General features: G+C 43.2%; 1 protein-coding gene across 2 annotated transcripts in view; it reads left to right on the forward strand.

Moving 5' to 3' along the window:
- The first annotated feature begins 540 nt into the window (after window positions 1-540).
- The window catches only part of LOC306714402 (RAS guanyl-releasing protein 2-like), a 34,338-nt gene continuing 20,952 nt past the window's right edge, over window positions 541-13,926 (forward strand). For both annotated transcript variants that reach the window (XM_079184427.1, XM_079184428.1), the window contains exons 1-6: window positions 541-950; window positions 11,300-11,440; window positions 11,673-11,775; window positions 11,908-11,964; window positions 12,227-12,358; window positions 12,789-12,939. In XM_079184427.1, the coding sequence (XP_079040553.1) occupies window positions 11,371-11,440; window positions 11,673-11,775; window positions 11,908-11,964; window positions 12,227-12,358; window positions 12,789-12,939 (513 nt within the window). In that variant the 5' untranslated portion in view covers window positions 541-950; window positions 11,300-11,370. The remainder of the gene's footprint in view (window positions 951-11,299; window positions 11,441-11,672; window positions 11,776-11,907; window positions 11,965-12,226; window positions 12,359-12,788; window positions 12,940-13,926) is intronic.

Here is a 13,926-nt window from a genome sequence, read left to right on the forward strand (position 1 = left end):
AATATGTAATTAATGTGTAATAAAATGTATTAACCTAACCAAACACCAATGCAACTTTCCTCTAGTCCTGCCTACTTGTCATGCAGTGTTATGATATATATTTGTTTATTAATTAGCACATGCGTGAATTCCCCATTCTGCACTGCAGCAGCTGTCTGCCTCTTTTTTACTGAAATAAAAACAAAACAAGTGTTATCCTGCCGGAAGCACGTGAACACTCGATTCAATGTCAAGGTCTTGGAAAGGTGTGGGGTGTATGCGAAGCCAGCACGGTCTTGGAAGTGTGGACACGTCTGTAAAGAAATTAATTTGATTGAAAAGACGAATAGATATTGCGGAGAAGCCAACACAGCTTGTTATGGTAATGGCGCGTAGCGGCTCGTACGCAACAAGCATGTGCAGGCCGTGGTGTTGCTGTGCTACTACCAATAGGCGGGACTGTGGCTCTTCTGCTGTGTGTTTGTGAGCCAGCACAGCTGGAACATGAGCAGAGGGCTGGCGCGCCGTCCAGCTGCGACCTGATGCCTGGGAGCCTCTTGATACATCACATGCGTATAACCTGGTTTTCGGAGCGCGCCGGGAGATGACTTGTGCGCACTGTAGGGTTAATGTACCGTGAGCAAACACCCGCAGAACCCCATCAGAGAGTCGCCTGCGCCAAGTCCGAAGAGGGATCCGACAGAGTGCGTCTGCTCTGATGAGTTCTTGGGCTTGATCGGCGGCTCTCTCTCTCTCTCTCTCTCTCTCTCTCTCTCTCTCTCTCTCTCTCTCTCTCTCTCGCTCTCTCGCTCTCTCTATCTCAGCAGGACCGTGGTGTTCCCACAGCCAAACAGGCGTTTTGAGTTCGGTGCTGCTGGTGATGTAACGCTTCACATCTCAGTGCTCAACTCCACAAACTGTTACCACCGCCGCCTCGGCTCCCAGAGCATGGGACTCTTCAAACTCTGAAGGTAAGAAATGTGCCAGAACTTGCATGCTAGTTAAGTGAAGCCACTCGAGACATTTTTACGCATGGCGGGTTTCAGATGTCTTTCTTTCTCGTCTGGTCCGGCACTTCATCTACATTTTAGTTTGCCGCCTGTTCCATTTCCCTCCTTGATCACCTGGTATACATGAGTTTAAATGTGTTGGATTGCAATATAGATGACATCATGCAAGGACTTCTCTGCTTGCACCATCAGCCACATCAATGTTAAAATATCATGTTGACTCATTAGGATGGGCTATGTACTGTGTGTTAAAAACAAACACACAAGTAGTCACAGCTGTTGGGACTTGTAGAAGACATGAGTTGCATCTTAAAGCTGCCAATTACACCTACCAGTTGAACTAATGGATTTAGGGTCACTGCAAATTATTTTCAGGAAGAGGAGCATCACTGAGTGAGCAGAGTAGAGGAGGATGGGGGAACGCCTATTGCTAAAATTAGATTGAGGGAGCAGCAGGGTCTCTAACCTGCTTTGACTCTGGTGAGAATGATGGTAAACAAAAGTCAGTTGGCATGCAAAGTTATCTGGGAGGTGGAGGGGTGGAGAGGGAAGATATACCTTGCTGAGGTGTCCATCAAATGGCACTAACCTTGAAGACCCCCAGCAGATAATAACCAATAAACACCTGTGCGCTGATGAGGATTCGACATTGGAGGGCACATCCCAGCTCACTGAAAGTCAGCGCTGGACTGCTGAATGAAACAAGTGAAAGGTCAGACTTACCTTGCTCGCCTCCTCCAGTCAGCCCCCTCACTACCTGTTCAGGCTGCAGCTGTCTGACTGCAGTGATTCAAGGTGATTTTCTCCCGCCGCCCTCGAAGCAGCAGGGATTAGGAGGCATCTTTGAGTGCCAGGGGGTTGCTGATTACTTGCTCTGCGACGTGCTTGCTTATACTTCACCCCTGCTTTATCCACGCATGTTTTGATGTCAGAGCAGTGGGATTTTACTTGTAAGCTGTAACTGGCTGCCTCTCTGGACTTTATGAAGTCTTAACAGCTGCAGTTTTTGCAGCCCGTCGCGTCCTTGCGGGAGGCAGAGAAGTCACTTTGGTGTTTGGTTTTTTTCAATGTGGCTGATTTTGGCCGGAGCTGCATTAACAGTTCCTACTTTGAATATTGGACAGACTTGCTTTGTGTGCACTTGTTCGTCCAGATCAGCGTCTGATTCAGAGAATGCAAATGTGGCAGCTATTGACGTCAGCCGTCATATGTGACTGCCAAATCGGTCAGCAAAGCACAGATCAATAAAACCATTAGTCCGAAGTACATTTTATCAGACCGTAGCTTATTTGATCAGCAGTTGCATCAAAATAACCGGTCTCTGTGATATGATGTATGTATGTGAGGTGGTGCTTGACTTGAAAGATATATAGAGCTTTAAAAAGAAAGGATTTCAAGGATTAAAAGTGCCCTCAGCACACTGGTAAAATCAAGTAGAAGAATTTCTTTTTTTTTTAAAGCCTCTGCATCTCTATTCCTCCTCCCTCTCCTCCACTGCCGCAGTGCAATTACTTCAGGCCTCTGGAGCGGCCACCCTTGATATTTAGCATCACTTCCAGCCACCTCCTCCACCTCAACCTGCAGCGGTGTTGCACTTATCATGACAGCCAGCCATAATTGGATCTATTGTGCAGGGTTGCTGCTTTATGCCAAAGGACCAACAGCAACACATCTGGGAGGAGGAGGAGGAGGAGAGGAAGGAATCAAACTAAGGCAGAGCAGGGGGACACAGAGAGGAAGAGGGGAAACAAAACTCAATCAACACAAGAGAAAAAAATCAAGTAAAAAAAAAAGGTAATTACAGAGAGCAGACAGGAGCAGCAGCTCAGCCAGACATGTGTGCTGGATGTTCGCCATCATTGGGGTGTAATGGTCCATTTCACTTGCCACCTCTGTCCACCGTCTTCTCTAACTCAACTTCCATCAGCTAACCTATTCCTCCACAGTCCCTACACTCCTAATTACCTGTGCCAACTTCTCTCACTTTTACTGCTGGGCCACATTCACAGCGAGCATGTGTGCAGTAAAGCTGGGCAGTGCTTACTCCTTTCCATTATGGCTCTCAGTTACCTGCACCTTAGTCACCTGACTTTATAGGTTTTCTTCTTAACTGGTATTAGAAGTGTTTTCTTTCACAGCTTTAAACACCAGAAAAGACACTTACTTGGCAGGACAAAACTGATCACTATAATTATGTCAATAAAGGATCTAATTGTAGGTGGATGTGACTCTGCTTGATGCAAACAGGGTCACTTCGAAACTTCCTTCAATGATTCAGTCCAGAAAAATTGTCATCTCGACTCTTTCCCTGTTCCTCTGGGGATCTTTCTGTCACCTCTTCAGCTCCCATGATAGGGCACAGACCCTGTAAAATCTCAGCATGTCATTACGCACTCTGCGCTCCTCCTCACCTTTAAAGGCATGGCTAGAACGCCGGCGAGAGAGGTGGCAGGAGGACAGTGGGAGCCATAGGAGGGAAAGGTAGCTGTTAAGGGAGAGTGTTGGACCTGAAGAGCTAGAAATCAGGCTGTGGCTGGAATTAAATCAGTCAGGGGGGAACCCAGTAGTGGATGAAGCCTGTGGGAGGGCGGATCGAAAACTCACTGGCTGCTGTATCTAACATAGTGTAGTGATTACTTCAGGCAGTGAATTAGCTGCGATAGTGATTGCATGGCCATGATTAGTCAATGTTTCAGTTGACCGGCATCACTCCGTGCTACAGGTGTTAGGCGTGCCTCGCTTTCAGAAAGAGAATTGAAACATGTTTTTAACGCTTGTGGTATCCTGCATCTGCAATAAAAAAAAAAGTGCATTCTTTTTCTCTTTTTTTCCTCTTTATTTTTGTCTGTTTTGCAGTCTGCAATCTCTCACGCTCTTTATCTGAATGTGCATAATGCATTATGTATTATGACAGCAGGAAATTGTGGGGTTTGTGGTCTGCTCGGGGATGCAAGCTGTTTTAGGGAGGAATACATAAACAGGAACTAGTAAGGGCTAACGCTGTTATAAAAGCCTGCAGGGGTAATGAAGAGGCTGGCTGGGTGAATGTGAAACTCCCATGGGTATACACACATGACATGAAACTAGTTCAGAATGACTGCTGCATGAAAGCACAGCTCAGTGAGCACGTCTCTGACAGGCAGGAGGAAACGAAGCAGCTAAACACGGCAAAGAAGAAATTAGTCTCCAAATGTACAGTATCTGCCCTGTTCTGCAAACCACACACACACTTCTTATAATACCCCTGAACTGTGAAAATGGAAGGATTCAGCATCACTTGGTGCTGCTGTTCATGGGTGCAGGTTTTCCTGCAGCTGCACAGCCCTTACCTCTGTGTTTCTGCATGGAGGGTGGGCCTTTGGTGCGTCCGGGCAATGGAGTTGAAGCTTACTCTTAAAGAAATAGTTTAACATGTTGGGAAACATACTTATTCGCTTTTCTTGCCGAGAGTTAGATGAGAAGATTGATAACCACCCTTTTATGAAGCTATAAAGCCAGCAGCTGGTTAACTTAATTTAGCAGAAAGACTGGAAACAGGTTTGCAAGGCAACCAGTGGAGACTCCAGCAAGTTACTGGTCTGAAGTCAAAAATAGTATTTAGCACTTGGTTTCTATGAACTGGTGACTGTTAGAGCCCGCAAACCAATGGGTGACGTCACGGTGACTATGTCCACTTCTAATATACAGCCTGTAATGTTACCCCTTGTCTTTATGCTAAGCTAACTGACTGCTGGCTCTAGCTACATATTTACTGTACAAGCATCGAGCAATTGGCAGGAATGCAAGTTAGCGTATCTCCCAAAATGTTCAACTAATGCTTTAATTTGTGGGAGTAGAAATCGTCCAGCAAGTCGTACAGTTTTCTATAAATCATGCTATGTTTCCATAAATCTGATATCTGATTTCTGTCTGTCATTGCATGGAATTAGTAGATGAAACACTCAACAGGAAGTGTGTTTCCTGACATCAGCATTGCAGCGTCCAGGGTGTTCCCACCGAGAAACAAACTGTAATATTCTTCTGCAAAGAATGATGTATCATATATGCTCTTTGACACAGCTTGCCATGTGGCCTCAGCGTTCACTCATCACAACATGAGAATTTGTGTGATAGCTCAGAGTAAGGAAAAACCCCAAATGTAGATAAAAAAAACACTTTATCTAAGAGTAATGAGTATTCATTAGAAAAACGCACTGCATATGAAATAGATTTTCACAATCACAAGTGTGGACTCGCACATAGAGTCGCCACATTTCACACAGGCATACCAACACACCCTTCCGGTATTTGTTATGAAGCAAACTTTCACATCTGGTAAAAGGACAGAAGTTTGAGCAGGAAGCCTCATAACAAAGCAGTAAAAACAAAGTGACACAATGATACATTGTTGCCTTTGGGGTGGGGGGAGGAAGATATTATAGCAGCACATGGCAGTGCCCTTTCTGTCTCACACATTACACTTTTCATTTGAAGTCAGAAAGTTGAGATGTGAGATATGAGAGTGTGCCAGATATGGAACAGGATGCGTGACTTTTTTTCGCTTTGGAGGTCGTAATAAAACATTACACTCGAGCAGCTGCTATGTCCCAGGAGCACACTGTGAAATATGCATATTTCTCTTGTTCTTCTTCTCTTATTTCAATGCTATGAAATAGCGCTGCTTGCACTCTTCACACAGTGTTAGTTTTGCGTTTGAGGCAGATTTACGTTGCATTTTTTCTTCATTACTACCCCTCCCTATTTGATATCTTTCCCTCTTTATTCAACAAACCCTTTCCACTTTTGACTGGGCTGAAGCGAGGTCGAGTACGCTCTCTTCCTGCCTCCCACTCTCTCTCTTTATCTCCCATTCCTCCCTCCGCCTGCCTACCCCCCTCCATCCCTAAGGAGCAACTGTAGCTGCTAATCTCAGTTTGCAGCCGGTGAGCCCCCACCGATGTGGCATTCTACGTGTCCAGGGAAAAGGAAACGTTTCCCTTCCTGCTTTCAATACCCTGCAGTCTGTAAATAGAGCCTGTCACCAGCCGCTCTGTAGGGCCCTATGAAGAACTATATCCGTCCCATCATGCGACACTCTTCCTTCACAACTTCCTGAAACAAACTAGTGGGTGTTGGGCAAGAGATAAGGGTGCTGTGTGTATAACATGAAGAAGTGGTGTTTTTTGCAATCTTGTATTTCTCTTCACATGGACTCATAAGGACATAGAGATGAGATAAAGCTCTGAAGTGCAGATGATGCACTTTGGAAACTGGGGTCAAAGTTAAAGTCAATAAAATACTATATTCATTTGAGACATCAGTTATTTTATATAGTTACATATAAACAAGTTGTTCTAGCTTTACCAGTCTAAATCAAACTACCTTTACACTGTGTGCCACCGAGTTCAATTTGTTGTTGAAAATCTAGAGCGAAAACATTTCTAGTGGAAACAAGTGATGACAGGATGGAAAATTGACTCTTAGTGCCACTCACAGATAAAGTGATGGTAAAATCCGTGGAACAATAGAAATATTAGACTGATAAGACACAGAGGAGTTAAAAAAAAAAACTTTTAAAAAATGATTATTATATCAGACTCCAAAAGTTAGCCGGGCCACTACCCCCCTGGGCACCCAGCTTCACTGGTCTATGTTAGATGTTTCCTAAAGACCAAAGTAGGTCCACCACTGACCAGCCAACCAAGACACCCCTAGAGCACTGCCTTAAGTGTGACTAACATGCTGGAGATAGAACCTTTAAACATGTTTGGGTGGGGCAGAATGTACAGACTGTGTGTGTTTTCAGTGTCTGTCTAATAGCTAATTAGAGTGAATCAATGTGTCCTCATTTTGTAGCTCATGACTATTATCCATGAAAACATCAAACAAACTTGTTTTACTTAAAATGCCAGAGGGGAGGGAATAACACTAAATCAATGGCTATATGGAGACTGTGCATTAGCTCAGGATATTAACTGACACAGAAATTAGCCCATTATGGGAATATCAATAGCAGGATGGATATCATTATCTGTGTGTCTGTCAGTGTCTGATCATCAATCAGTGCTAAGGTCACTTTTAAGACAAGAAAAGGCGTTGGAAATCTATGCTGCCAGTTTCTTTTCATTGTGTGGACTTTTTTAGAAGGCATTGGCTCAATCTGATGCGATTTAGACAGGAAAAAGGCATGTATACACCAAATAATTTACTCATTACAAATAATTTACTTATTACAAATAATATATACTCAATCTAGTATTTAAAGGTGCTGAATTCTAAATTCAGAGCATGTCTTTGATTGAGGGATTGCCTCCGCACATAGATTGTATATAAGAAGTGGACGTACCTTTTGGGTTGTGGACTGCGGTTTTGAAGGATTATGGCCATCACCAGTGAATGGAAGTGACCATATTTGGACGGCAGAGGGGTGACGCTGATTGCGACCTGTCAATCGCAAGGTAGCCATGCCTTAAAGCATACCCTGCTTTATGGTCTATTTCACTCTAAATGGGACCATCATGAACTAAATGAACATTCAAGTGAGAAGCTGGATCATTTTCTCCGGAGAGTGGGCGTCACACTTCCACGACGAAAATGTAGGTCGGGACGGCGTTATCAGCGGTTAACCGAGCAGAGCGGCCACGATTAGCTAGCTAGTGGGGCACACGTTAAGAAGCTTGAATTACAACACACTGAGTGTGACCTTACCCTCTGCTCAGGTATTACTCCACTATATTTGCTGCTATATTAATGCTCTGAATTTGGAATTTAGCTGAAACAATACATTTGAAGAGTATTCGATTTTTTGTGCACTGGTTTTCATGTTGTTTTATGGCTATAATACTGAGAGTTAAAAGGACAGCAGTGAGAAGGTATCTTTCTGTGTTAAGCCAGAAGATGTGACATTTTCAATGCCCACTAAACCAGCAGCACACTACAGATTCCGCACGGTCAGGATTGACCAGGCATCCGTCAACTTCCCTTTATCCCTGCTGTGCCCCGGCCCACCACTAATCTGCCTGATCGATGGCCCGGGATTGTCGTCACCAGGCAACCGAGGATGACACCTAAGCTCTCACAGTGTGTGCGACCTAATCAATCTACCGCCTCCTGGAAGTATAAACACACATCAGTAATCATGTGGGGGAAATTAAATAATCGCAGGAAAGGCAGAAGTGGGATGGCTGTATGTTCCCCTGAAAGCACAGAGAGAATTGTTCTCTGGGTCGTGACAAAGAGCTCCAGTCAGTGGGATGATGAATGGATAGCAAGATGGTATCATCATCAAGACGGGCACAGCCTGTGCCGCAGTGCCAGACCAGGCTCTATTTAGAGCAGGGCTACCCTTTGTTTTGTTCAGTGTTACGGCCTGTTCTGATGGATGCAGTCGGCCTTTGCATCTGCAGAGAAAGTAACATCCTCGGCTCTTGAGGACAGACTGAACTGAACGGTAAAAGATTCCCACTTTGTCACGAAGAAAATCCATTTCAGCCCAGATCTAGATGACTCTCGTTAATAATGGCTCTTGTTGTGTGGTAATCAAGTACTCAACACCACTTTCCTTCTGATTATATTCATGAGATTTGAGCAGTGTTGTCTGGATGTCACAGGTCTTGGATGTTTTTTTCTTTCTTTCTTTGAGGTTTCAGACTATGGCTCCGACGTATTTCCTGCAGTGACCTTATCATCCTCACAGGAACTTTCATGTCTATCTATAGCAACAGCACATCATTTCGATTGTGGTCCGGCAGTCGGCCATATAACCCGTTATCTCTCCGTGATCTGACCACGTCCTTTTAGAAAGGCACAGATTTCAAGTTCGCAATTTCACTCTTCCCTCATTATCATAGGGACTTTCACTCACTCACTCTCACATCGCTGAAGCTTTAGGGTTGCACTTCCTCCTCTTTCTCTCTCCCCTGCAGAAATGTGTGTTTGCATGCGTGTGGCTGAGACAGCTCGTGAAGCCTGTAATTGAGTGTGTCCGCCCACCGCGTTGCAGCAGTGGAAGGCTTCATTGTGTCAGGCACAATAGACACATACACATACTCATCACCCTCTGCCACAGAACCACAACATTGGAGAGCCATTAGCAGAAGCAGCCGGGGGGGGGGTCACTTTATCACAACCTCAGCGCTACCTTCACGCTTCATCATCAGCAATGTACCAAAATGATCCAGCGGCTTTCTTTATCTCCTATTTTACCACCAGATTGAGCCGTAACCCGTGTAGCAGATAGGATTAGTGCATTTTCCTTCTTCACACACCATAAACACGCCCAAGGTAACAGCAAACTAAATAAAAAGATTCCCACATGTATTCTGTGCACGTGTGTCGTGTGTAGAGGTGTGTAGAGGTGTGTGCTGTGAAAGTGACTGGGCAGTAAGATGTGGTTGCCATGGTTCCCTGCTGCGAGGACTTGTTCAATCACCCCAAGAAAATTATACATTTCTTGCTTAACGTATTTCTGTAACACATGCGTGATGGAGCAAAATTGCCACGGTGCATTTTCAATGTCAAGCATGTCAGGGACAGATAATGAATTGTGGTTTCCTGTCGATTGTGGCTTTCTATCAGTTTTTTTGAGAAGCCACACTGCGGTCAACGCAGGCTGAGCTGTCGGTCATATTCTGCTATCACAATCACCTTATTTGTGCTGAGTTTGTATCGGTGTAACATGTTAGCCGTGCCTATCTCAGTGCGTGAATATAAATTAGACGTCAGACGTTGTGGAAGACCAACATGAATAATTATATCACTTAAACTCTTACTTGAGTAAAAGTAACAGTACCACAGTGTAAAAAAACACTGAATTAAATGTAGACCCACTCCCATCACTGACACAGGAAACACAGTGTGTGTTTGAAGTATCTGGGACAAACTCATTTTGACAGACAATGTTTTTATACACTACCGTTCAAAAGTTTGGGGTCAGCCAGACAATTTCGTGTCAATTTTCAGTTTCTTCGCAATTTCTTGCATGGAATAGCCTTAATTTCTAAGAACAAGAACAGACTGGCGAGTTTCACATGAAAGTTCTCTTTTTCAGGCCATGTTGAGAGTATAATCCAACCCACAAATGTGATGCTCCAGATACTCAACTAGCTCAAAGGAAGGCCAGTTTTATAGCTTCTCTCACCAGCATAACTGTTTTCAAAGGTTTTCTAATCATCAATTAGTCTTCTAAGGCGATTAGAACACTGGAGTGATAGTTGCTGGAAATGGGCCTCTATACTCCTATGTAGATATTTCATTAAAAACCAGACGTTTCCACCTAGAATAGTCATTAACCACATTAACAATGTATAGAGTGTATTTCTGATTAATTTAATGTTATCTTCATTGAAAGAAACAGTGCTTTTCTTTGAGAAATAAGGACATTTCTAAGTGACCCCAAACTTTTGAACGGTAGTGTATGTAAGAAAGCTAGTCAGAGACTGTTTTCAATCAGGAGACTTAAGGGGTTTGTCCTGAAGTTTTAGAAGGAGCGTATGTTAGAGAGCACCCTTTCTTTAAATATCTGTGTCTGATATGGGCAGTCACTTCACTGTAGTAAATAGAAACAAGCTGACCAGGATTGTTAAGACAGCAAGGAAGATATGAGGCCGCCACCAAAAGCCATTAGATGACCTCTTTGTTCTGTTTTATGCTCTATTCTAAGCATTATTAGAAAAATGTACTTATCAATTGAATTCATGTTAATGAAACATTTTCAAACGTTAAAGGTATGGACTCTCAGTGTTTTTGACAACTGATCAATATTTATCTGTAATGTACTGAGTTAGCATTGAACACATATTCCTTCTTCAGATATCTCCTGATAAGTCATATCTTATCTTAAGTCTATATGTCAGAACTGTCTATTCTATTGTGTATTGCTGCTAGTGTTAATGCAAGGGAACCAAAGAGGTTTTGCTTTTGTAATCTCTTCTCAGATATCGTATTGGCTCCTGTATCAACAATACTCAGCCAAGACAATTAAACTCTTCGCTGAAAGCCGGCCCAATTAATTTTTTTGCTCCTTCAAGTAGTTTTAGTTTAGGTTTTGCAGATTGACATTTTGAATTTGTTGGGTCAAATCAAACCATCATATCAGCAGGGGATGATGACATTGACCGGCAGATATCCCCATTAATATACCAGCTTGAGCATAAACAGTAATTGGTTCTCTCTCGCTCACTGCAGTGTGGAGCGGTATGCAAAACAAATGACCACACAACTATTTCAAACATGCGGCAATGGCCACTGTAAATTTGATTTCCTCTCTATTTATACAGCAATTACTTTCTCTTTGCTCCCCCTTTGATCCTTTCATCTTCTTCTGTGTTCAGTGAGAGGAACGAGAGTCAAACCAGCGAGAGAAAGAGAAAGGAGGGGGTAAAAGAAAACGACAAAAGGAACGATGGAGTCCATATTGTCGGAGCAGTCGGCCGCAGTGGACGAGCTGGTCGAAGCGTGCATCCAAGCCTTCGGTGGGTTATTTGAACACTCTCTTTGAAAAATGTGTTTAACCAAAGTGAGTCAATAAAACTTGCTAGTTGTTGAATTATATTTTATATTTTATTTGGAATCTATGTATGGTGTTGAGTAAATGTGTGATCAGACGATGACTCACACACTGACCAACATAGATGCACACTAATAGACAGCAGGTGAGTATATCCTCCTGCTAATGAGTGACGTCCTATTTTCTTCTTCTTCTAGATGAGAGGGGCACTTTGAAGGATGTTTCCTTGGTCCGCATGTTTCTCATGATGCACCCATGGTATATCCCTTCAACCGACATGGCTAAGAAGCTGGTGCTCAAGTATCCTTTGTTACACCTGTGTTTTCTGCTACCTCGGAGATGTATCCGTGAGATCTTAATGAGATTTAAGAGAGTTTTCCGAGTCTGAAAAAGGAAATTTGCAGCAAAGTTTCACCTTGACTTTGAGATAAGATCTCAAGAGGAGAGCTGCACTGCTGAGCGCCGAACAAGAATATGTCACCTTGTCAAGTAATAAACTGTTATCTTACTCTTTAACAGCTGCTTGTGCTATTCCTTTCTGACCTTTAGTCTGATGATTCTATATATGGGTTTATGAGTTTATATTGACTGTACCTGCAAAAAGTCACTTTTTATCATCATGTAACGCAGCTAAAGTGTTGAAAGGTCCTAAACTCAGTGTCACATTATTGTGCAGAAACAAGCGTATCCTCCCCTTCCATATACTTTTCATCATCGTTCTGTCTTTTCATCCCTTTGTTCTGCCTTCCAGGTACTGGATCTCTGAGTTTCCAGCAGAGTTCAATCTGAGCCCGGAGCTGGCGGACCAGATCAAAGACTTTAAAGACCTCCTGACCACCGAGGGCAACGAGAGCCAGAGCCAGCTCATTGACCTCACCAGCGTGTGAGTGATTTGGTTGATGAAAGCTGTGCGTGCTGTTGACAATGTGAATGACTGTCTCGGTCTGTGGGTGTTTATGTCAGCGTGACCTTTTATTGCCTGTTCTCAGAATTAGCTGAGCTGTGCTTCGCTGGGTCAGTGACTTCTCCTTTTCTCATAAAAAGCCAAACCTCGATTTTCTCCTAAAGTAGGGTTGTTGCCTAAACCCAAGGAAATGTCTGGCAGAACGCCCAGAAGGAAAACCTCTACCGTGTGCATTTTTCTTAGTGAACTCTACTTCCCTTTAGTGTTGGCTTTGTGGAGCAGATTTTTGATCTATGGCAGCTGAGGGAATGTCCTTCCAGAAATAAATTCTGCAATTGTAGAAAAGCTTGATCCAAAAGACCTAAGAAGAGAACACTTTTCATAAGATATTCTTTATTGTCCCTCCCAGGCCGTCATATCAATGGAAGCGGCAGGTGACTCAACGTGTCCCGTCAGTGTCCAAAAAGAGGAAAATGTCCCTGCTGTTTGACCACCTTGATTCCTGTGAACTGGCTGAACACCTGACCTACCTGGAGTACAAATCCTTCTGCAAGATCCTGGTCAGTTTGACCACCGCAGTCTGTGGTGAAGCTGTGTATCGACTGTGATGTTTACAGCTCTTAAATTCTTAATCCTTCGTAATGTCACATGCGGCAGGCTCGTTGTAGTTGCTAAGCAATAGTGGTTAAGATTTACTTTTACTGGCAGTAATTATATTTATTTTGAGGAAACATTTTGCTCTTAGAGTGTTATTTTGGGAAGCAAAGGCGATGACTGGGTATGTGCTAATTTTAATGGTAGATGCTTTTAGATAATTTATTCAAGTGTGATGGTGTTGGTGGCACGGTGGGGGCAGCGGTGGGGATTTGTCTTGTATTTGTTTCTCTTCTAAAAGAGATTCTAGCTCAATATGAAACAGAATGAGCCATAAATACAAATATAAAGCATCTAGCCCACTGGTCTAAATGTGCAGAAATAATACTTTTCTGCATTTGGACTAATTGAAAACAAATCAGTTTTTTTTATATTTCCCTGATTAAAGATTGGCTTAATCAGTCAGAGTGTCAGTCAGTTGGCTGCTTTGTTATTCACGTTGTTCATTTAAAGGAACAGTCCAACATTTGGTAACAGTTACAAAGGTAAAACATATTTTAGAAAAAAACACATAGCTCCTTGTAAAATGTATTGTTTGTTTTACACTTTTCTGTCCGTACAGACACAACCAACACAATATGACGTGTTAGTGAGTGAGCTTTAGAGGGGCTGGATGGTGGATTTTGTTACTTGTGGACAGCTGTCTCCCCCTTTCCAGCTTTGATGCTAAATTAAGCTAAGCTAACCAGCTGCTGCCTCCAGCTGCATATTTACCATACAGACACCATGTGAGGAAAGCAAATAAGCGTATTACCCAAAATGTCAAACTATGCCTATAAAGCGGCACTCCAGTGATTTAGTGTTGCACTTCCAAAGCTGGGGGATATACAGGAGACATATTAAAAAATAATTGTCCTATTCAAAGCATCAGAACTGAAATATAATATAGGTCC

This window comes from Pholis gunnellus (assembly GCF_910591455.1).
Source record: "Pholis gunnellus genome assembly, chromosome: 23".
In the NCBI taxonomy this organism is placed as follows: domain Eukaryota; kingdom Metazoa; phylum Chordata; class Actinopteri; order Perciformes; family Pholidae; genus Pholis; species Pholis gunnellus.